The 25,317-nt window shown below is 35.7% G+C and overlaps 1 protein-coding gene across 14 annotated transcripts in view; it reads right to left on the bottom strand.

Annotated features, from left to right (window-relative positions):
- The window catches only part of PARD3 (par-3 family cell polarity regulator), a 446,220-nt gene that overhangs the window by 197,058 nt on the left and 223,845 nt on the right, over window positions 1–25,317 (bottom strand). For 13 of the 14 annotated variants that reach the window (XM_005518692.3, XM_088052266.1, XM_014248576.2 and 10 more), the window contains 4 exons: window positions 18,414–18,505; window positions 15,384–15,467; window positions 7,161–7,286; window positions 5,408–5,787 (listed from right to left, as the gene is read on the bottom strand). In XM_005518692.3, the coding sequence (XP_005518749.1) occupies window positions 5,408–5,787; window positions 7,161–7,286; window positions 15,384–15,467; window positions 18,414–18,505 (682 nt within the window). The remainder of the gene's footprint in view (window positions 1–5,407; window positions 5,788–7,160; window positions 7,287–15,383; window positions 15,468–18,413; window positions 18,506–25,317) is intronic. The other variant, XM_088052241.1, reaches the window with a different exon arrangement.

Consider the following 25,317-nt stretch of genomic DNA (forward strand, 5'->3'; position numbering starts at 1 on the left):
AGGACACTTTACTGGTTCAGAGACCAGTAAAGAACTGAAGGATCTACACTGTCAAGGTCTAATGATACTTCTCTTACAGCTGTCTTACCTTTCAGCTCTGTAAGCAGTGCTACAAGTAAATCATGCTCTTCCTTCAAGTCTAATTTAAGAAAATGCATATGAGTTCTCAGGGAGTTTAATACAGATCTCTCTACATTTAAAAAACCACTACAAGCAAACAACAAGAAGAAACACAGAAAATGTCACTTCTAAAACAATAGAAAACGTCTAAGAGCTGACAATTGGGCAATTTTTTTAGTGCTTATGCAAGAAAGGCAGAAAACATTTCAGAACAACCTTAACAAGGAAAACTCATGTGGGTGAATAGTCCTCAGACAGAGTAAAGGATTGTTAGGAGAAAGTGTAGATCCTTCATGCAAAACAAAGAACATTCTCCCTTTCCTGAAACGATAACCAAGGTTGGTTGCAGATAGAAAAGGTGTGTGACACAAAAATTACAAAATAATGCACTTAATGAAATCACTTAATGAAAGTAGTAGATTATACTTGGATGGAGAATAAGGAAAGAGATAACATAATAAAACTAAGCAAAAGGGCCAAATGTTGTCTGACAATAGTCAGAGCAGACACTGTCCTTCCATGCACTTCAACCTCCTGTTTTTTTCAGAGGAGATTCTGGAGATCCAAATACAGATGGATAACTGCTGAGCTAATTATCTTAGTGTTCCACACTGGAAACCAGTTTTTTTTTAAGGACTGAATCTCATGTAAGATTTGAACAGCAAGTATGTTCTTATTGTAAGAGGCACCACTAAACTAACCAAGACCATTTAATTGCTCCTAGTTTAAGTTCCATATATTCAGAATTAGTGCACGTATAGTCAGACTTACTGTACATGCAAATGACTGTGCAGAAGGCTGACTGCTCAGCTGTCTACAAAATTTCTGCAGCCACATGCACAATCAAGACTAATTGCATGCCCATTTTTATGTAGTTGAATGGTTTGGAACTAGTGAGGTTTTTTTTCTCCAAGCAAAGCTCAGACCACTCAAGAAGACCTTTGATCAACCTAATAGAAATGTTCTTTTCCCCTTTTGCTGCAGCCTGATAATAGTGATCACAAATGGTTTTAAAAAATGAAAAGATGAAACTTGATGCAGTTTATGCTTCTTCAGTGACTAATAATGCTCAAAATCATTTGCTTCACTTTTGAATCTCATTTCTCAAGGTCACTGAAGTAATTTAGGCATCTACATGCTTCATTTCAAGTGACAAACACTCTTTCTGCATCTGAACAGGAATTTTAAGCAAACATATCACTTCAAAAGAAATTTTAAACAAAAATTTAAAATGTCAGTTCAAAGTCTGGCTCAAGAAACCGTGTGGGGAAAACAGGAGAGTATAATGAAAAATGCATATAAATCTGTACACTTCAGATACATGATGCAGGATATCTTACAGACAAGTTCAGGGTTCTGTCTTGGACACTCTCCTATAGAAACCCGAGCAATGCAAGTACTTGTCCATAGATGTGCTCCACTCCAGAGCAAATACGATGACATTTCAAATTAGCATACTCCCAAACTATCCATGGCAACTTATTTGAGTCTCTAACAACTTCTTGCAGAAAGGAACTTGGGTGCTGCAGGGCTGAGTGTCACTGTGCCATGTCCCAGTCCCCTGGTGGGACTTGCAGAGTTTCAGACCAGCTCTGTATGCAAGATGTAGCATTATTAACCTCAGTGAAGCCAAACAGGAACACAAGAAACTCTGAAGAGCAAAGTGTCACAATCCTGCTCACATCTACAATTTAACCATTTTTCTCTCCTTCACTATGCAGAGGCACCTCCTTTGTTTCAGGACTCATCCTCTAGACCAGAGCTGTTATGTCCTGTTTGTGATGGACTTGGTAACTGCTACAGCTTTCCTGACAGTTCTGTCACTCATTTATTTCCCTTTTGTTTTCTTGTTTTGCAAGAGGGAGGCCAAAAAGGAAGAGATAATCACAACACTGGGTCGGTGGCTATGTCACCCTTAGTGGGGAAGTGGGGAGATGTGGACTGAACTCCTGATGCACTATATATTTCAGACAAAAAAATAGCAAAATATTTAGTGGAACTAGGACCAACTTAAGAAACATGAGCTCAGTGCTGACATTTTACTTCCAGAATTTTATATCTAATTTAGCTATACAAGCATGTAGTTATAGATAGAAATCATATGATGCAATGAGCATTATACTGAAGGGCAATCAAATAAGATTAAGCTAATTTCCAGACCAAGCACTTCAGTCTTATCTTAGTACAGCAGTATCAAAAGCAGTAGGTACGAAAATCTGAGTGGCACAATATCCAATGGAAAAGCAGTCTTTTGAACGCTTTAGTGAGTATCAGGCCAAATGCTGTGAGTTACTAAGTGGTCAAAAACTGAGCCTTAGAGTCATTTGCTGTATAATTGGCTATTTATTATTTCTAAGTGTTGGACTAAATTCCTCTCAGTTGCATGGGCTCAAAAACTTGCAGACAAAGAAGGAACACTCTGGGAGTGTCCTGGTGCATATAAGGTCAAAGTTTGTCCTAACACTCCGGGTGTTGTATCAGTGGTCTTATTTTCTTTATTCATTAGCTGCAAAGAACTGTTTTTATTTATTTATACTTACTGTGTATCAGTTTACACCAAAATGTATATAAACCTAAGCTCACTGTCATGTCTTGCATTATCTTAATTTGTGTGAGCTATTAAGCTAGACTGCTATACAGCCTTAATGGCATTAGAATATCAGCAATAACCCCTACATCTATATGCTAAAAGTTCAGGCCTTGACCTTTAAGGCAAGATAAACAGATATCCATTTTCATTTAGAAAAGCCAACAAACATTCTGCATTGACTAAAACACATGACTGACCTTCTCTTCTGATTTTATTAAATAGCTAAATCCTATGAAAGTTCAGGTTATTTTAAAATGCCAAATCAGCAATAAATATTAAGAAATCATAATTACAGAAGCACATACTACAGGGTTATTCTAGATTGTCATCCTATATCATAAAGCTTATGCAATATATAAAAATACAGCTGTAATAAAGAAGGTCTGTCTGTACTGAAAAAGTCAATTCTCATATACTACATCCATTACCAGAATGTACAGGTTAAATGAAAACTGAATTTCAAGATGACACCTTGCATGCCTTAATGCACTCCACAATGATATTTTAAAGTAATGATGCTAACTGGTGAAACAACTACTGCCTGTCAACTACAAATAAGAACATTTGTTAAATATCTATAAGGCCAGTATTATTAAAACATCCTTCCTTAGAAATAAGGAATCAAAATCAATCAACATCCCTGAACTGAACTGATAATTACAACAAAATACTTGGGGCATCCTTAAGCATATTGTTGCTCCATATGTATGTCAGAGTGATCAAATGTGAGTCAAAATGGGAGGCCATGTTCTTTCTGCAGTGAATATTAGCAAATGAAAGACAGCAATGATAAAACAGCATCTTTCTTTATGCACATTTTTCTTTATTTTTACCATGCATAAAACACAGTTTCTACCTTTATCTATAACCTGAGCTAGGTGCCATTCCACCATAAGCAGTATTTTCAAATAAGCTGACTGTTAGAAATAAACACCCCTTTAAACTTCTGAAATATATTCTAAATATATTTCAAAGTTCTTACTACTGTAAGTGCCATCAAACTCCTCAGGTATGAACTAGATTTTGAAGTATCTTAGAGATCACTTTTCATCAACAGGTAGCATTTTTTACTCCAAACCCACCTAAGATATTAGAGCCAGCAAGAATAAATTACAATATAGCATTGGGGGGAGTATTTCTGACTCAGTATCCAGTGCAAGATGACCAAATATAACATCATATCACAGTCAAAAATCTGTAAGACACCAAAATTATCTTCTTGCTTCTTATGAGGAGCTATAATACCATATTTGCTTCACACAAAAATATTGTGGTCCCAAATTATATATTTATTTGTTGGTGCTTTTTAAATAATATGAAATGTTTATTTCCACATCTGGCTGAGAATTCTTTTATGTACTGCCCAAGTAATATTTCTGAAGACTTCCACAGACACAAAAAAGCCAGGTAAAAATCACTGTAGTGACTGAGAGAATATTTATAAGCACACTGATTCCTTACTCAACTTGGAATAACAGCAAGATTTTCCAAGTAGGCTGATCTGAGCTGATGGCCTAGAGAAATTCTTGAAGGAGCATCAACAACAGAAGCAAACTGTCAACTCAACCTTATGTCATCCAAGTTTGTAGAGCTTAAAATTCAGCAACCAGAAAGAAGCAATCTGGTGGTTCATGCGAAGTTCATAGAAAGGAAAGCATAATGATAATGTGACAAGTAGCCTGGTACCTGTGAAACTGTAAAATCTCTACCATTCAACGCACCGTCTTCAATGTCTTTCAATAAAAAGACTGCTTAATAAATATTATTAACATTAAGCACATATAGTTTCTTAAGGGGAATGTACCCCAAGTTCATGGAGAATACTGTCATATGGGTAAACTTTCTGCTGTGTAATGTAAATACTATTCTTGTTGCTGGAGACCAAATTACAGCTAATCTTAAACATGCTCATTTGAATACCATGAAGCTTACAGTATGTATAATCCTTTAAAAAAATCATTTCCCACAAGCTAAGAATACTGGCATCTAAATGTCATTTTATTATACTTCAAACTATCTTAAAAGCATCTACACATTAACTACAAAAAAAAATACCAAATTTTCTCACATCATAAAAATTTCATGGATGAATCAATCTACACATCTACATGTGCACATATAACACAGATGTTGAGATAAGCACACACCACTTTAAATAGTGTCTCTCACCCCCATTCAAATTATATTAGCAAAAGGGTCAAGACAGGAAGTATCACATTACATCTCAACCAAAGGTTTTAACATCTCAGTGGAAAAAAATGAAAGCTTTAGCTGGAAATTAGAATGTCCAATTTACCAACTGCATCCAAAACACCCTTAAAATCTAAAGGCAAAACTCAATTTGAAAAGTCATAACTATGAAGTAGACAACATGGGCCATTTTAGCTTAGTTGTTATATTAAATAATTCACCACTCCCTGGGTCTTTGCCAACAGAATTTGAGGCATTTACTGCACTATTTTTATTAGCTGAAATAGTGTTAAAGCACTCCTCAAAATGGCCTTTTGCAAGCATGCTGCACATGCTGAACACAGGGTGGGTCTCCTGGGCCTGCTCTCAGGGACAACTCAGTGCCTTGGCTTCAAAAACCAACCCGTTGCATCCCCCATGCTCCTGCCAGCCCTCCTGCCCAGGCCAGTGGCACACACCCCCTACACACACATCTCCTGCTGGACGAGGAGCACACTGGTGCCTTACCTTTCCTTAGCTGTATACTGAGCCTCTTCCCTATCTTTTTGGTGTTATAGCCACTGCTGGCAGTGGAGGTGAGAACCTTCTGAGGTGATGGTACCAGGCCTGAGGGTGGTTTCCCTGATGAGTTCACACTATGAGGTAGCTGTGAGTAGGAGTCTGTCTGATCGGAGTGGTTCCCCGCTCTAGACATTCTTTGTAAGGTGTGAAGTCCAGAATTGTTAATACTTTTCCCATCAGCATACTGGGAGTCAGGGCTGAAGCGGCTGGAGTAGTACATGTTCTCACTCTGGGACAACTGTTCGTACTGCTCTTTGTTCGCCGCAGGGACCACGTGGAACCAAATGAACGGCGTACGCATGGCTTGGCGAAACATATGCTGTGCTCTAGGTTTTAAAATGAACAGAAAATTAGCGAATTAGGACTGGCAGACTACGAGACATTATAAGCATAATTACTGATGTTAATTAAGCAACACGAGCTGACAGACACATTGCACTCAAGCATAAACCATAAAACTTGAAGCTGTTCGCCAGCCTATTTGGTCTGCTTTTCGCTAAGGTTTACTGCTTTAGGGCAACACTATGGTTAAATATGCTTAACGACTAATGTAGCAAATACTGGATTCAGAAAAGCAAAAATTTGAACCACAGTCTTGAAATGCAGACAGTTCTACAGCAGAACTGCAGTGTCATTTTGTTTTGAACCTTGATAATTGCAATAATTGCGATAACTGCTACCGCAGTGACAACAGAATTATTAGAAAGAAAATTACTAATTATAAAAAGACTACGTATTCCATAATTTTCTGATTATATGCAGCCTTGCAACCAGTCTGGCATACACTTCCGGTTTTTTCAGCCAGTAGTCCATCAGAATACAACATTAAGAAAGAGGAAAAAAATGCTCAATGCTGTACAGACAGACACTGGGCTCAAGGTCACAATCCAAAGTATACAAAGTCAACAAAGTCTCTTCACAGACTTTACAAACTGTGAACCTTAGAACAAGCAGAGAAAAGCTGCTTTCAACCATATGGTACAGGGTTATGTTTCAATTCAGGTTAGAGTCATGGAAATTAAAACCACATTTAAAATATATTTTAAGTATAACACGATCAGAAGAAATTATATTTGGCCCTCAACATGCTACAGATTTCAGAACAATATTATCATCCATGAATTCATTCATTACCTGCATACTTCTTTTCTATTCTTCTCTTTCTCTTACCTGAGTGAGAACTACAATCTAATTTCCCTATTACAAGTCTGATTCATTTCAAAATTCTACCAGGTACCGACAACCACTAAGAAAATATCTATCTCTCAAACTTCTCCAGGAAATTTCTGCATATACAGCACCTTTAGTTCTCAGACAATCAAAAAACACATATTTTTAAAATGTGAAAAATAAAGTCCTCAAGTTGTCCATTTCTATTGAACATGGTGTCTTGCAGGTACAAGAGCAAAAGTCATACAGGAATTTCAGGAAAAACCCATTACCAATATAAGAAGAAAAAAATCTATAATCTACAAAAACAATCAAATGAGAATTATATATACTCTAATGACAATAATTATCCTGTTGTTTTGGGGGGGGGGGGGGTTTGTTGGGGTTTTTTTTTTCAGTCTGGCCACTAATGTCCCTAAGTTATTAGAAAGACAAGCTTAGAGGTTGTTTACTTACCTTCCTCAAATTATTCCACGATGGAGTGTTAAAGATCAAATAATGCAATGTAACATGTGGTAAGAACACTTACTGCTCAAATCTCCTGTTCCGCAGGTCTCCGTCATTAATCCTGACAATACAATCATTCTCACGGAAAAGGTTTTCTTGTTCAGCTTTTCCACCCTTCTCCAATCGCTTCACCAGCAGCCCCAGGGTTCTGGAACATTAGGATTACAAATTATTACTATCTGAATAATTTGCAACATAGAAAATCCTATTGATTTAATATTTTTTCATGGTCACTACAGAAACTATATTATAAACCATCTTTATCTTGAAGCAGGATAGCACAGTTTCAAATAACTTCCAGAATTACCTGATTTATTATCCCTTTTCCATAAAACAAAAAGCGTAGGTGAACAAATATGTCAAAAGTCAGAATGAACAGGCTGTGGGATGACAGCACATCCATTCTTGAAAAAGGCCAAGATTTCTGTGTATTAAAAGCTTCAAGAACCATCATACATGTGAGAAAAGACATCTTTTCTGCTAGTTAACTAAAGCTGAATAGGTTCAACTTAAAACTTGAATTTCTGAATTGTCAGAGAATGCCACAGCCTTCACTAATTCATCTGTGAAAGTGGGGTCATCTCATGTAATAAGCAGCCTGTAACGAGGGGATGGATAGAGAATTCTATAATTTCATGTGAACTAAATGCTTTTATTTTTAAATCTTAACATCTTTTAATAAAATAAAAAAGAAATTAAAAATTTAAATGCTTTTTTTAAATTCAAAATCTTAAATTAATTGACTGAAGACAATTTCCATTTGATAGTCTCTGTGCAATGACTTAGTCCCCTCTGTTTCATGCTTACAGTATCTTAAGGCCATTTTTAGAGAGAAAGGGTAAACAAATATTCAACCTGAAATTATGAACAAGCATCCTGAAGAATGGACTTCTGAGGTACTGGCAGGACAGTATGAAAAAGTCAGTGATGTTTCTATACCTAAACTCTCTACCCAAAGGAAAACTCAATCTTCAGGATTATTCTTGCATTGACACTGCACTTAATTTCTTTTTGTTTAAAGAAGCTATACAGTGAAATCCCACAGGATGTATCAGTGGGTCAAACTCACATCATCCAAGTCAAAAGCATTACATTTTTCAGAATCCATTTCAAGGCATGGCATGAAAAATCAGCAGGAATTGCAAGACCACACATGTCTTTTAAGCAAAAACCTTTCAGTGATCAAGCACTTCCATTCACACATAATACCCCAAAGTAAATGAGCAGTCAGTGGTGCATAAAAGGATTCCTCATGTGCTCAAAAGTTACCTACATACTTGAGCACTTCATCAAATGGGTCTGAAAAGCAAAATTAACTTATTTCTTCCACTTTAAATTACTCATTTACCAATTTACCACCATCATAAACAAATACATTTTTTTTACAGAACAGTCATACATTTTCTCCTACAAGACAGATGAAGGAGTAGGAGAAATGATCCTAGTGGCATTTCCATTTTGGAACCACCTAGAGACTTTAAGATATAATGTTGAAAGGATCTAAACATGTAAACAGACTGTGAGAAGAAAAACAACATAAAGCATTCTGACAACACAAATCATCAAATGAAGCTTGAGTCAGACATTTGCATGACAAAAAAATCTACAAGTCCACAACAGTGGCACACTAACCTAATGACCATATTGTGCTTCATTTATTTTATTACAATTTTCTGATCATTTTTAGGTTCTGTAGTCACAGGAAGTAAAACAAAACAAACTTTAAAATATTGATTCAATCTCTTTTTTCTTTCTGTTCACTAAAAAAAGTGTTGAAGGCAGTCTCAGATTTTTAAGACTGAAAAATGATTATAAAGCAATTATAGATGGTTTATAGTCACATGAAGAACCAAACAGTTATATTAACAGCAAATGGAAAAATACTTGTATGGCTTCGCCACATTATTTTTATCAGAATTATAGTTTTGACACATAGAAAACGTGTTAGAAAACAAGTTTGTGACTTCACTTTTGAGTTGATGAATTTCTTTTTGAGAAGATTGTCTTTGAGCCACAAAGTGAAGTTACTGAAGAGCATAACTAAATGGGGAAGAGATAGGCAAAACAAATATAGAATAGGGAATGCTACATTTAAGAGAAAACCAACAAAATACTTGAGCAGGAAAGGAAGGAGTTGTGTCTACTCTTCCTTTTCTTTCTCTTGATGCCTAACTGCTCTTTGGTGCAGGTGTACTCCTCTGCAATGTCCAAAGACAATTCAGAATTTGGATGTGCATGCAATGCTTGCACAAGAGCATACACAGTAACAACATGTGTTTGGTTTATATGGTTAAATATAAAAAAATAACAAAATATCGAAACAATATCTACATAAAGTACAGCAATCTAAGTTAGTGCAATGACAATACACAATACAAAATAATGTGGTTATTTCATCCCAATGTCTCCATGTACTTATGATTACAAAATAAATGCTCTCTCAATAGTTTTGACATAGCATTTTTCTCGAAATTTTCCTTTCTACTGTCTTACATTCTGAATCTATATCAAATTATTAATGCAAGATGCACATTTATGCATGGTTTGACATTTCTCAAATTTATTCCACCTAGGCTCTAAAATCTGTAAAAAAACTACTAATCCTAACTAATAGTAGAATAATGTAACAGATAAATAAACTACTAGTCAAAATTGTAAATAATCTCATTAAACAAAGGCTACAAGTTCTGCTAATGCAAGACTGCTCATCTATAACACAGCATATGGTGCTCATGAGGATTTTGCTTTTTAACAAATGTTAGAGCTAGGTTAACCAAGGCATAGAAAGCTAAAGTCACTGAGAGTAAATTCAAGGCTGGGTGAACAGACTGAGTTGAACCTGAAACCAGGCTCTCCACAGTGTCTTTTAATTTATTTAATTTTTTATATAAACACATGGCAAAAAAGATCCCTTTAAACACAATTCCAGAAACAATTTCCCAAATGAGGGTTTGCATAGCAGAGAAAACTAGAACTACAGAAAATGTATGTTCTTCAAAAATTAATGAAAGCCTACCAATTTCCTATAGTACTTCTTCAGTATATTATGATTAGATGCAAGAATGCAACTCTTAAAAAAACCTTTATGGGAATTCATGTTTGTTGTTGCAGAAACTGGAGGTAAACAGAGCAGACCTGATATTGCAAATATGCAGTAACCTAAAAACAAATTAGATTTTTTCCCCCTGCCATATGCCACCATCATTAATCCTGCAAAGTGGAGCTCTACTACAATAGCTTCAATATTATGTTCCCTACATTAGGAAGATATAAATTTTGAAAGCATCTAAACTCATATGGTATGAAGTACCAAAGTCAGTATATACACTTTCTTAAAACACAACCATGTAGCATACAACTGTATGGGTATATTTGAATTTGCTTAATTTTGTCCAGTTAAAGTAAGTCAACGCAGTTTCTAATACAAATTTTTCCATGACAAATCCTTTAAACTCCAACTTTCTCAAGAATGAGATTAAGTATCACATAAACCTTCACAAAACACTCTGCAAGTCTAAAATCCTGTTGAAACAATAATTACAAATAAATTTGGTACCTGTGATGTTTTAGACTAACATTAGCTGAGACAGAAACAGAAGGGAAACTGCCAAAGCACAGAGCTCAACCTTTGTATTTGTTTTAAATACCTAACTGGGAATGTAAGCAGCTGAGATTATATTAGCATTTGCACCACTGTATTTCTGCAAGGTTCATTAATTATACTATTAAAATAAACTCAGCTACATGTGTTAACATTTCAGTTCTCAGTATAAATTACAACCAATGATAAAACTAGAAATAAGCAGTGAATTTTTTATTGACATCTAAATTGCCTGACTTGGTTGGGGTAGTTTGTGAAATGCAAACTCTCCACGTGCCATCCAGATGTATGGAAATGATGATAATTTATCTTAATAAAAACTGACAGTATAAGTAAAAATAAAAACTGACATTGAGCATCTAGAATATGATTTGGCCATCATGGCCCATTGTATGTACACATTGAAGTTATTTATCTATTTACCTGCAAGCTAACTGTAGTGTAATCAAATCAGACAGAACAGAAAATAGCCAATTTAAATGTTTATGTAAAGTCACTAACATGAAAAGGCAAAAAACTAGATTAAGGTACAAAAATAAGGATTGATTGAAAAGCTGATGTGCAGTGGTTTCATGCTATGAAAGATCTCTGAAAAGTTCTACAATAACATAAACACAGTGTAAAATTCCTAGATTCAGAGGTCAGAGTAGGCAAATTTGCTTGTTTGTTCAGGTTAAATTATTGCAGCTACTCAATGCTAAATTGCACATATATTCCTTTACCCAATATTGACATCACAGCACTGCTGTGGAGGCATTTAAATCTCATGCCTGAAGTCCAGAACCAATTCCCAATCTTTGGTAACCACTCGTCAGCTTTTTAGCTTGAGTAATACTTCAAATTATGCTTATAAAACTTCTTAAAGGCTGAGATCACACAGTTTGAATTCAGATACAAGAGTGAGGGAATGGTACATTCACTCCACAGAGAATTTTTTCCCCATACATATGTTCTTGAAAGCCATGGCTACCTTTAAGACTTAAAAGGCTGGAAATGCAGGAGAGGAATAAACGGAGAGGCAGACAGCACGGACCTCCTACTTGATCAAAGAGAGTATCAGACATCATTAGAGAAGCACATTGAAGGCAATATTATGGACTCTCAGTATAGACAATGGCCATTAGATATTACTTTAGTTTTCTTTGTACCTTGAGTGCAAGACTAAAATTTTTACAGTGACACATGAGGTGAATTTATAAACTCTAGAAGATGAAGAATAGAAAAAGTATTTAAAAAGTTCAATTTTCTAGATTTTTTGTAAGGGTAGCTGGGTTTGTGTATGCTTAAATGCCTACCTTTATTTGTGGTTTTTCTTTCTTTTTAACAAAAACTGTTGAATTTGTCTTTTAAACTGACAAAAATTCTCTTTTTTTCCTTTTCTTTTGAGACTTACTAATATATTAAGACATTTAGGATATGTCACAAAAAAACGTTTCTAGATGCAGGTTTTAGATGTACAGTTAAAAATGGATTTTGTGGCAAACTTCAACAGGAAGAAAAGCTGGCAGAGGTGTGCATACCTGTCTGTATCAAAGTAACATGTCTGATACTTATTGTTGGATATTCATTGTGGGGTTTTCAGAAAAATATCCAAATGCTTTTCCATTCTGCTTTACTAAGTAGACTTCAGAGTAGTCTTGGGACTATGGGACCCTAACTTCCACATCATTATTCACAGAGATTTCTGATGTTATCTCATATATTCCTTGTGTCAATTCAATCTCTTTCCAAAGACAGACATGGCAGGATTTCAGAAGAGCAGCTAGGGTATGGAGCTTGAGAAGATTTCAAAAGTAGAAGAGGCCATATAATGGTAAATTATTATATAATTACTGCTGAGCTTGCAGAGAACTTGGTGCATCCCCACTTAAACATCAACATGACATCCCACATCATCCAGGCTGCTCAAATGAGATTCTTAAGGGGCTATTTGCTCCTGTCTCTGAGCACTTAACAAGAAGAAAGGATTGGTAGTATGGCAATTTTGCACAGAGCTAGAATTTTCTTTCCTTCCATATTTTTCTCATTATTTTTCTTTTTTTCTACTCTTATCTGAACACTTTGCCACTTGCCTTCTCTCCCTCCTTCATTCTACTTTCATTTTCATGCCTCCTTTTCTGCTCAGCACTGCATCGATGACATTGTAAAAATGTGCCAGCCGGTTTGCAAACAAAACTTTTATCCTTAAAAAATGCACAACCATAAGGTGATGAATATGTATACCCTCCTCCCTTCTGATAAGGTGAACAAAATCTCTTAACAAAATCATATGATCAAACAGGCCAATAAAAGACTGATATATTTCTAGAGGCAAAACCAGAAGGATAACAAGGAAACATATACATAGAATAACATTTCACCATGTCTTTAAAAACCAATAGCACTTTTCCCAGAGAAATTCAGGGTTTTTTTCATTTAAAAAGCCTCAGTTTTACTGGGAACAGAAATAATTTGTAGCATCTATATAGATGAGGCAGAGACCTTTACAGATTTTATTCAAGATCAAAAGCCAATACTTAAAAGATTCTTATTCTAAACCCACAAAAGACCATGAAAAAGTCAAATATTTTCTCAATAGAAGTAATGAGCAGAGTTATGGTGCATAATTTTTAGAGTTTTGGAGTGTTTCCTTAGGGAGGGATTTTCTGGTGTGAATTTTCTGGTTGAAGAAGGCTCCTGCTTATTGTATAGAGAGAAAAAAAGGTGAATTGCACAATATGTTTTTACAGTTTTTCAAGTTATTGATTTAATAACCACTGGCTATTGAGTAACATTTTCAACAGCAAAAGAAAGGAACTACAAGAAAAATAACTGAAAACACAGCATAACTGGAATTTAACACCAAGTTGGCTTTCCTGTAGTAAAACTTTATCATATAATTTTGCATGATATAGTTAAATTTCTTTTTAAAAAAATTACGTATTTTTTTTCTGTGTTTATGGCTTTTTTCTTTAACATGGTCTCATTATGTATGAACAGTTTAAGCTTTGCCTCAGACTTGACAACCACATTAACAGGCTGGAAGTGAATTTTATTTGAGTTAAAATTCATATTCAAAATGTCAAAATATATATTTTAACATCAGTTTTATTAAACAACTACTTAGTAAGCAGTTGACATTCTTGTCTTTTCCTTGGCCTTCACACTGTCAAAATCCCAGATAACTGTATGAACATTTCAACCATTTCTAACTCTATCGGATTTACTTCTGAGTTATGTTTGAAGTACTGTTCACTCATGCCCTTTCCATCCCTACACTGAATTTACTGAATTTCAGATTATGAAGAGGAGAATTCCCCACTCCACAGAAAGCTGCTCTTAATACTTGTAGTCTCCAGACAAAGTAGCTTTAAAGTAAAAAAAAAAAAAATTACATTTTCTCATAATAATGTCAGTGTGACTATGAAAGCATTGGGTTTTAAGTAACAACTGCAAATAAAGCTCTTATACTGTGTTTAACACCCCTTGAAGGTATTTAGTATAGAAGGAAAAATACCTAAAATACTCTAGTATTTCTGAAAACAGCATATTAATATTTGAGAGATATAACTGTATAGCAAGTTAGTTTTGTTATTTTGTTAGTTTTTAATTCTAAAACTGAAATTGCTACTGGGACAACAGACATGAGAACACCCCTTTTCATGTGCAAAGATTACTTTTAAGATATATATATATATTTGTTCTCCTCATTAAAGAGTGAAAATACAGTGTGTACTTAGAATATGCAACACAAAAATAAAATTTGCATATATTGATGAAAAATTATCATTTTTCAAGGTACTTAAAAGTTTCAAATCTACCACTAATTAATACAAAAGTTTAGCTTTTCTTCCTGAGATTATCTTCATGACCCTAAACACTAAAATTCTACATTAGCAAAGTAAGAATTACAGATTATGTTTCTTAATACATTCATAATGTGTTAATAATACATAAATAATATATTAGTCATTATTATTTATTAATTAATAATTAATACTCCACCCTGTATTTTTTTATGTTAGCTACTTTCTTTACACCTTTTTTGTTGTTTGAGGGGTTGGGCAGGTGGGGGGGCTTGCTTGTTTTGGGTTTTTGCTTTTGTTTTTTGTGAACAATCAAACTTCAGGAGTTTGAGCCTGTAAAAGAGGTTCACTTTTCCCCAAAACAGAATGTTTCAGCTGGTTTTGCTACTTCACTTTAACCCCAACAGATGGGACAACATGAAGTTTTGAATGCGTGGCAATTGTTTTCTCCCCTATTCTTAACAAGCAGAAGCACAGAACGCTTCTGGTTTAGACTCCTGCTGTTATTTGGGAACTTGTGGCTTTAAACAGTCAGCAAGGATATGTTGCACAAATATCCACCTGAATTAGGGCAGAAGTTTATAAATTTTAGGAGTCCAAAAGCAAATGTCTTTATCCTTCAATTTCCCCCAAGATTACAACTCCCAATTCTAACTCCTAAGCAGAGACTTTAAACTACAGAGTCCATTGCAAGCAGGGTCACTAAACTTGCATTTCTTCCTTTCTTAATCAGTGAGACTGCCTCTTGAAAAACAGACAATATTGTACAGAGGGCAAAGGCACACAATACCAAAATTAACATAACCAAGATAAAGCACAGCAAATTACAATGCAAATAAAATCCTACACGATACGTTACCTTCCGCCTCGGGCACTGAAAGGCACTACATGGATTCCCAAAGGCCCGCCGTCATTGGAGACTTCTACGAGCTTTACCATATCACTGTGAGACAATGATGAATGAGGGAATATGAACATGTACTGTGAAGGAACCAAAAAACCCCACACAAACATACACAGAAAAACAAAACCAGTCCAGAAACCAAGCCATGGTGATGAAAGCACAGTTGAATACTACGTACCTGAAGATTAATCTGATGGCATGAAAGGAGATCAATCATCAAAAATAGTTCAATTAAGAGAACCGAGAAAAATCAAAGAATTCTTTTTTAAATTTAGCTGAATACATAAAAATAGGTCTCATCATCATCAATGCATGCATATTGCTTTATTTCTTTCTTACTCTGAAGTTAAACTGAACATTGAGCAGAAATACCTTAAATGCCACACACAATTTTTCCTCAGAAACCCAAAAGCTCATCATAGCACTAGCATTTTTTACTTTTTTATCTTACAGCCAATACTACATTTTAACATTAGCTTTCCCATAACTACCTCATAACCAAATGAGAATTATTAAATTTTTAATTGGCTAAATCCTTCCAGTTTTAAAACACATTAATCTGTTTTATTGTAATTCTGTGTATTTTTACTAGAAGATTCCTGCATCTCCTTATTAAGCAAAGTTTCCAAAGTAAGATTTAACTGTAGCATTCAAAACCAACCAGACGTCCCCTGAAGCAACCATGCATCTAGTTTTCAATTATAACTTTTGCTGTACTGAGGAAAAAAGCAGAAGAAGAAAATACAGGTTCAGAAAGAGACATGTAAAAATTGTAGAAATAGATTTAGACCAAATCTATTAATGCATTTGAAACATGCCCACATCTGGAAAGGTGGAATATAGCCCATGAAGCATAAAGAGCTATAAATACACAAATGAGAAAATAATACGCCAAGGCCAAACCTCTCAGTAAAACTGGAAGTGAGAGATCTGAACAGAAGCCACAATCTAAATTTGTGGCTTATGCCTCTCTCTGGTATTACATATTTTTTCCATATTTCCTGGCACTAGATATATATACACACAGATCATTGAAAAGCTTGTTCCTCATAAGAACACAAATAAAATTTAATCTCGAAATGGAGCAAAGAGCAAGACAAATGCCCCGTGATAGCAGTAAAAGATTTTCTACTTCCTTCAATAAGCTCTTGATCATATGGTGGCCCATCATGAAAGCTTGCAGTTCTTAATCTGCAATTTGAGAATAACCAAAAGTTATTCTTTTCTAGAAGTCAACACAAATCCTGGGTTACAGTTTGTTTTACATTTCTCCTACCTTAAATCTTTCTAATATATTTTTAAGATGGCCTTTATATTTGATGTATGCCCCAATTGGTGTCTGAATTTTACCTTGATTTTTAAATAACATAAATGGAAGGTCTCTATCCTTACTGTCACTGTTAGCTCAAGAAAGCAGTGGAACAACAGGAGAGCTGAGACTTCAGCCAAAAACGTCTTATTCTTCAGACATGGACCAATGTTTTAAAACTGCGATCAATACAGCATTTCATAGTGTTCCATGTGCAGTTTCTGTATAGGCTGACTTCATTTCCTTCTCACTGTATGTTAAGGCTAAGTTTTCACTGACTAGTGTGCAAAGCAGCTCACAGGATTCAAGCAACTGCTCTGACCTCCAAAAGGAACTCCATAAGATAGTGTTTCCTATTGGTAGGCCTGTGATTCTCTGTGATCAACTTTTTTCTGACTTAGCTATTAGCTTAGAAGAAAATTAAGGGCTAAGAAATACAAGTGACAATCTGTGTGATGCACCTAGAACTGTGTAAGTGGAAACACAGCTTATATTTAAAAAAAAAATAAATTATTTTCCAACTAGCTTGTTCTAGTGCTAGAGTCCATCATTTTTCATTTGTTCAAATGCACATTTAACATCTCAGCGCTCATTTTTCTTACACTTTTTCTTTATTTAAAAAAAACTACCCCATATTCAAATGTTAAATTCCATAAAACAGAAAACAAGTGGAAATGATCGCTTCCTAAGAGAGATTCCTTCAATCTGGCTTCCTGATTTTCTCAGAAGTTTGGGCCAGCTGCTTCAAACAAACATGCAAAGAAGTAAGAGATCAAAACAAAACAAATGAAGCACCATATGATGAGAAGTCAATAAGTTACTTAAAAGCAACACCAGGAAGCATTACATTTGACAGAAGTTCTGCAAATTCTATTTAGGAAACAGCATTTGGAATTTACAATGTAACAGATTTTGTAAATGGAACCGAAATGCATGTTTCTACTGCCTAACAGATGTGACCATGATCTTTATCTAACATTTAAATCCTCTGCCCCTAATTCATAATTTAATTCAAAAATAACAGAAGCAGAAGATTTAATTTTATTTAAAATTTAAGTTAATAAATTTAAAATATTTAATCTAAGGCTAGAAGGGATATTTTTTCATTAATTCCATAACAAGGTATGGATCAGTTGTTTTCAATGAAATGCAAAAGGTCAAGTTTGCTGTATCTTTTGATGACATAAAATATCATTGAGTGTATTTTTAAATTAGGTGGAGCTAACAAAACACCAGTTTTCATCCATTCTTGAAGTACGAGGTTTTTGACCACACATCTTGTGACTCCAACACATCTTCCTAGAGACTGTGAACTAGTGACTGGAATTAAGGTTTTCCCTTTTGAAATTCTTGCCTGTTGATCAGCTTGTACTAGCACTGACCCTATTCCTTCTATCAAGTTTTCAACATTCCATCAAATAAGCATCTTTTCTGAGGCAGTAGCATCAGCTACTTATAAATGTCAAGTTTCCAACGCTCATCTTTAACATAAGCTTTTTAAAGTGTTTAAAATCTGTTTTAAAGAGGTCCGTTGTTTAAAACCAAAATGACACATGGCCTAAAAAAGATTGCCCCATTTTCTTAAGAGCAGTATCACTCATATTATTCTGAGTATTTCACTAGTCTGTGTTCAATCTTAAGACTTGTTAAAACAATATGTTCTGCCAGTAACTTACTCCAGGGAAAAATTGCTAGCATTCTCCAAACCAGTGTCTGCATGTCCAACAGGCTCAACTCTGCTGTTGTCCTCCTCCGTTCGATCTTCATCCTAGATATTAAAAAATATATAAGTTATTTAAACCTACATTTAATTTTATTAACTCATTTTAGTAATGATATTTTACCATTCTCAGATTTTTGGGGTTACCACATGTGCACTGGAAATGTTGTGCTTCCACAACTACAAAAATCTTTCCTCTTCTGTCTGAAACTGTTCTAAATTGGATTTGTCACTTTATGCATTTTTGCAATGATATTTATAGTTTGGCCAATGTTATATCATAATTTTACCACAGTTATAAAACTTCTGTGCTACAGAAGCTATCCCAGTCAGCATTTTTTTAAAAGGTTGACAACCAAAAGCACAAAATCAGCTGATGGTCAGCAGTGTTCAGTGAAACTCCTCCCAGGATCTCCCTGGGCAGGTTACTGGGAGCTTGACTGAACACACAAGGCAGATCACTGAGACTCATTTGCAAAGACTTAAAAACAGTATAAGAAAATGCAGCTTCTGTAACTCCATGAAGTACCAAGAGCTTTTTAAACATTTTATCATGGCCTTTATTAATAGCTTGCCAGAGAAGGCTGACATCAAATAGCTACGTGAGGATCTAATGCTAACCAATTGATTTTTAGTTCACTTTCCGAAAAGTACATACAATTTTCGTCAAATGTATAATTTCAATGTCAAAGCTGTGAATGCTGTACTTCCAAATGCAGACCAGGGTAATTCAAGGACTTCCAGTAAGAAGATCTAAACCCGTTCTCATATGCATGTTAATTATTGGAAGCTTATACTTTTAAATACCCATGTAATCAAACAGAAAATATTAGAGTGTGAACAGCAGGTTTCAGACATAGACTCTAGAGCCAGAGCCATCAGGTCAGTGAAGTAATACATGATAGGTTATGTGTTTAGCACACAGAGACAACTTATATAAGTTTATAAGACAACTTTATAAAAGTATTGAAAGGATGTTAAAGACAGGCAGACACAGTTGGTAATGTCCAATTGAGATTTTCACAGGGAATCTGCAAAAGCAGGAGGCTGGATGCATCAGGCTTCCACGGGCTATGGATCTGCCTTGTGCATCCTGGAAAGCAGCATGCTTTGTGAGGCTACTAGGGAGATGGATGATCCTGTGTCTCAAGAGGTGTTAATGTGCACCTCCTTATCTCTCTCTCTGTTAAGCACAAGGTAAATAATACATTTCAAAGGTTAACCAGCATCTTGAACCTAGAACTGTGTATCTACTTGTATCAGTTAAAGTTCTATATGTACCACTGTATAAAGTTTAAAATTAAATAAATATTCAAATATCCATGCCAATTCTAAGGTCACATGCAAAAAAAAGTTTATAAAGGAAAATCAGAACATTTGGAGTTGTTTCATACTGAAAAGAGGCATTCCACATCTTGTTTCATACAGCATCTTGCAAATCACTGTTGCCATGGGTTTCCTGGTTTGAAGTTAGGGACACTGTTGGTTGTAGAAAACTATGTATTTTTATTGCACTGAAGCTATTACTAGCCTGAAGAGAACGCTTCATCAGAGTTGCAGATGAAACCAAATTTTGAATCTCACTTATGACAAAAGATTATCACAGATGAACATGACATCCTTAATATTAAGGTTTTTGGCAATGTGTGGTTTTTTCCAGGCAAACATGCAAGTACATATATATTTATAAATATATTTTTAAAATGTGTATATATATATATACATACACGGAAGAAGAGATTGAAATGATATCCGATTTGTAGATGTCTCTGCCAAAAAATAAATGTCTGGCTTTATGCTGTGTCATTTTAGCAGACATCTATATATGTGCAATGTAAGCATCATTCATTTAGTAACACTTGGGTCCTATACACCACATTTTAGTCCCAAAAGCTTTTCTCTTGACTACTTTAAGTCTGCATACAAAGCTTCCTGTCGCTCTATTAGGAACGGCTGGGAATGAACGACACAGACTCTCTTGGAGTCGATCAGGAGAATATCTGGTAGTTTATTACTTCAGCTCTGTTTTATAGACCGATACGTGGAAAGTCCAGAAAGGAAACTCTCATTGGTCAGCAAACCACTACACTACCATCATTGGTCAGTGGTGCACACTACCCCCTGACTTTCTCCTGCAAAGAAAACAAGGGACAGACAAACAGCACCTGGAAAGGCTGTTTTCTGTCTCTGAGGATTGTTTTGAATACTCCCATGAATTTCTCAGGCTAGCTTCTCAGGCAGGACTGAGAGCTATGTGGCCTGTAATTTCTACAGGCTCTCTGTTTCAGAGTTAGACATAGAGTCCACAGCTTCCCTTGCCCCACTCAGTGTTTGCAGCAGTCCTTTGCACTTGCTCTTGACAGACCTGCCTTCAGTGCCCTCCTGGGACACAGCTCCTGCACAATGCTTGAGCTAAATCCTTGTACAAACCCTTCATCCCACCCTTCCCAGCCCTCAAAGTATCTTTGCTCTCATTCCCACCAGACCTAAGCCTCTCCACTTGTTGGACATTCTGTTTCCTTTCTTTCTGTCCCACCTGATGGTCCAGAGGTTTCTCCTGCCACGGAGAGGAGCATTCCTCTGCCTGACTTTGAGAGCAGCCAGTCAAAGAAAACAGCCAATTCATCTGCCTCCTGCCTCCATGCACCTTTCATTATTGGGGTATAGCAAATCAGAAACTGCAAATCAAAAGCTACATAAAACAGATGCTATCTGGCACCATTACATCTATATTTTGTGCCTTTTGTTTCAAGAATCATAAACACGGCAAGTTTTGGAACCACACTGACTGTCAGTTATCCAAGCAATTAAGAAACAGCAGCTCCACACGCCTCTGTCTGGCTTTTCCTGGACAGCAGACAGATCAGAAACATGCATGTGCCAATAAATAGGTGCTTAGAGGAGGAATCATAATCCTAATGAAAGTAGTACTACCATGATCAACAGATGTATGATGTACCCTTTTAAAAATCTTTAATATGACAGTAATCAGACTCTCTTTTCTTCTAAAAATAACACAGATTTTGATTTACACTGAAGTGAACAGAGAGAAAAATTGGACACCTGCAGAGGGATCTGACTTAAAATTCTGATTTACTATGAAAAATAACTAACTAGCTGTGAAAATTTTTGCATCAAGCAATTATTTCTTTATTTGGAAAGCAGTTTTCTTCTGAAAGGCAAATTTGACCTGGATGAGGTAAACAAAGAAAAGGACATTTAACAGAGCAAGAATGGAAGTCGTTTCTGTGAACCCACATACTGCAGATAGTTCTCAGAAATAACTGATTTGAGCAAGCTCCCAAAAGTGTAAGGCTTTTTTTTCTCTATATAAAACCACTGATACCTGCTATATCGAAAGATACAGCTTTTAATGCACAGCTACTAAAGACAGAATGTGCTTTTTTCCAAAACTGAAGTGAGTAATTAAAAGATCCTTTCATCTTTACAGCACAGAGGAAAATTTAAAGCAGCTCTTCCAATGTACTTCTCCCTATCTTGATGTGCTCAGTGTACAATTTCCCACTGTTTGAAAACTAAAAAGAAATCATTATTTTTCTAAGTTCTGTAATAAAATTAATGATGCAAAAACTGAAAAATTATCTTGACTGCTCAAAATGGACTATTAGTGCTAAAAGTTCTCCCTATAAAAAGGTCCATTTCACAGTTCACCTGCACAGTGTTAATGAAATACATATGAAAAGTTGCAAACTGGGTTTTTATTTTTGAAGACAGTCTCTCTATCACCACTCAGGATTACAAAATCTGCAGAGTTAAGGAATGCCAGCAGTGTTCTTGTCAACAGAACCTTATCCAATATATATGAACCCAAACAGTTCTTTGAATTACACTTTCTCAGAAAATTTCTGAATGAAATCTGCCTAGTGTAATTTCCTAAGCTCAAAACCAGCCATGCTTTCCCTGTCTTACTGGAAATTTTAATGTCTATTACCAAAATATGAGCTCCTGCTTCCAATTAATGCACAACTTCATCTTCAAAGAAGCACCTTCCCACTCATCTCTGCTGTTCAATACACTTTTTATGAACTCCCCAAAACAGAAGCAGAACTTCACATTCCCTTGTCTTTTGACAATTTTCTAAAGAAAACTCAATAGCAATCACAGAGTCTAAATATTAAATTTCTACATGTTTCATTTTTGCCTTTATTTCTAGGTGCCTGCTCTGAGAAAGCGAGACAGACCCAACAGGAAATGGGCTTGGAAGGCCTGTAATGGTTATGTATAAATCTATCTTCTCTGAACACTTAACCCCATCTCTCAAAATCAACAGCAACACCTCCATTCTACCAATAACTGGGGGGAAAAAAAAACCGTGGAAGTAAAGGTGTTTCACTTGGGTGGCTTGGTTGGGGTTTTTTTTATTCAGGGGTATATAATAATTAATTTATTATCGTGCATATTTTAGTGATAATGCCTGTATAAAAGAGTTTAAGCTCTGCTTTCAAATTACTTCAGCATTCCTTGGCATTCCTTGACTCTGCTCCACTGACCACCAGTACACCTATAATGTAAACAGCAACTGTTTTGTGCATCAAATCATTTCAGCTGGAAGAATCCTCTACGACCAGCAAGTCCAACCATTAACGCAGCACTGCCAGCCTGCAGTACAGGTGCTTCAAGATTAAAGAACTGATTTTGGAAACAGATAGAGATACACTGAAATGCATCTGCACAAGGGCAGGACAGAAAGCTCTGTCTGGGCCTCCTTTACAGTTTTGTGCATTTTCCCAACTCCTTAAGAAGCTGGCAAGATGAACCATAATGATTAGGAAAGCACTGATATGTCACTATTGCTGTAGTAATCATCTTTACAAAGTAACTTTTCTAAGTAATTTTTCTTTGGAATTAGGAATTGCTTTTATCACACTCATCCAAAGGAAATATGATGTCAATACTGTTTGCATATTTTAAAATGATGAAAGAACAACTTGCATGGACATAAAGCTGTTTACCTGCTGAGCTGGCAGTATGCAAGAAGCCAGATTTTTCTGGAAGTCTTCAATGCCCAGACTTCAATGAAATTAAAAGCAAAGAGAGAGGGGTTTTTTTTGGCATTTCGAAATTCCTCCTACTTCCTCCTTCAAGAATGTGACCGATTTCAACCTCAGATATTATTGAGCTGATGTAATACTGATAAGCTGTGATAACATTATTTCTGTATCTTGTTTTAATACCATATATGAGTATGGTATTCAGTCAGCTCAGTTCCTCAGTAGAGGCTGTGTGGCCTGAGAACTGGCTGGAGACAGCACTACCTCAAGTGAGCATCACAGTGAGATTCGCTTCCCCAGGGATACTGGGTTGTTTGTTTTCTACCTTTTTTTTTTTATTTCAGCACAGTGAGTGCAAGTCCAATAAATAACAAACTGAAAGGATCCAACACCCAACAGGTGCTTTAGATTTTACTGCAGAAAAGGACAGATTATCAATAATGACAAGCTCCTGACAATATTTTTTTTCCTCAGCCAAGACACAAATAAAATAAAGCTTGTGCTATTAAAATATGCCCTTCCCTTCATATTTCCCATTTCAGACTCTTGCACTTCTCTGTAATGATTATGGAAGAACAGACATACTCACTATTAGTCTCCTGGCAGCTGCGCTTCATAAATGTTTGTTTGGTTCTTGCAGCATAAAGTAGGTTCTCTCTCTCTGTATGATCACACTTGATGGGAAACAGCTCCTAAGGGACCTCTTTTCCTGTGTCTTAACTAGCACAAATACACCAGCATCAGGCTTTTGTGCTAATGTTCTCACTTTTTGATTAACCGGCCAGATCTCCAGAGAATGGCAATTTTCAATCAAATCTGAAGAGCAGTTACAAAGACAACATGGAGAAAATCCAAAAAATATTGAATATGAAAAATACGCCATGTTCCCTCTTGAACATACATATATATGCACAAATAATTAAGTTAGAGTTTTGTGTAATTCACAACAGCCCTGCACTTGGTGCACTGCTATTATCAGCAATCCAGGGAGAGAGAAACCTTACATTAAATCATCATCCATTTGAAAACAAAAAAAAAAAGCATGCAAGGAATTATTTAATCTTATGTGTATATATATACACACATATATATATGTAAGTTAATATTCTCTTTACATCTCAATAATCCCTATGTTACTCACATCCTTCTGCAAGATGGTCACCCTGCAATTGGAAATGACAATATTCACATAGTTTTTATATGCCTCACTACTCTAAAATGAAATTTGCCTTGCTCAGTCAAATAGATATCATATAGACATAGAGGACTGCAGAATGGAAGGGATTTCTCAGGTCTCTGATGAATATCAAATTCATTCCCTGCTATCACAGGCAATCATCTCTTATTTCCCATTTATTAAACTGATCAAGCTGAGCCTTAAGCCTGGTTGGCTTCACGATAGCACTATTTCTGTTTTGAAGTGCCTTAAAAGGAAATGTTTTTACAGATTTAAAGAGAGATTAATTTGATTTCCTATTGTCCAAAAAGGAGAACACGAGAGAGCAATGAATATAATTTGATACAACCTTCCTTTGGCCAATGTATGTGACAATTCATTCAATTTCGAATAACTAGCATTTTTTCATTCATAATGGCTTCTTAAAATATGTGTTAAAAACCTGGCAATGTGAATAACAGCTGGACAAGTCCTGTAGTACCTCAGTTATTTTGCAGTGTGTATCAATCCAGAGCTTCCTGCAAGTCAGTGGTCTTCAGGGGCTCAGCTACCTGTGATGCATCACTGAAATGTCACACATATATTCTGTAATGATTTGGTGGCACACACCTCTATCAAACAGCAAGTCAGGCTGGTGGCAGGAGCACAATCCTGCCTGTCCATGTAGCAGA

This window comes from Pseudopodoces humilis, chromosome 1 (assembly GCF_049639895.1).
Source record: "Pseudopodoces humilis isolate 2021_Gansu_Grassland_sample_001 chromosome 1, ASM4963989v1, whole genome shotgun sequence".
Lineage (NCBI taxonomy): Eukaryota > Metazoa > Chordata > Aves > Passeriformes > Paridae > Pseudopodoces > Pseudopodoces humilis.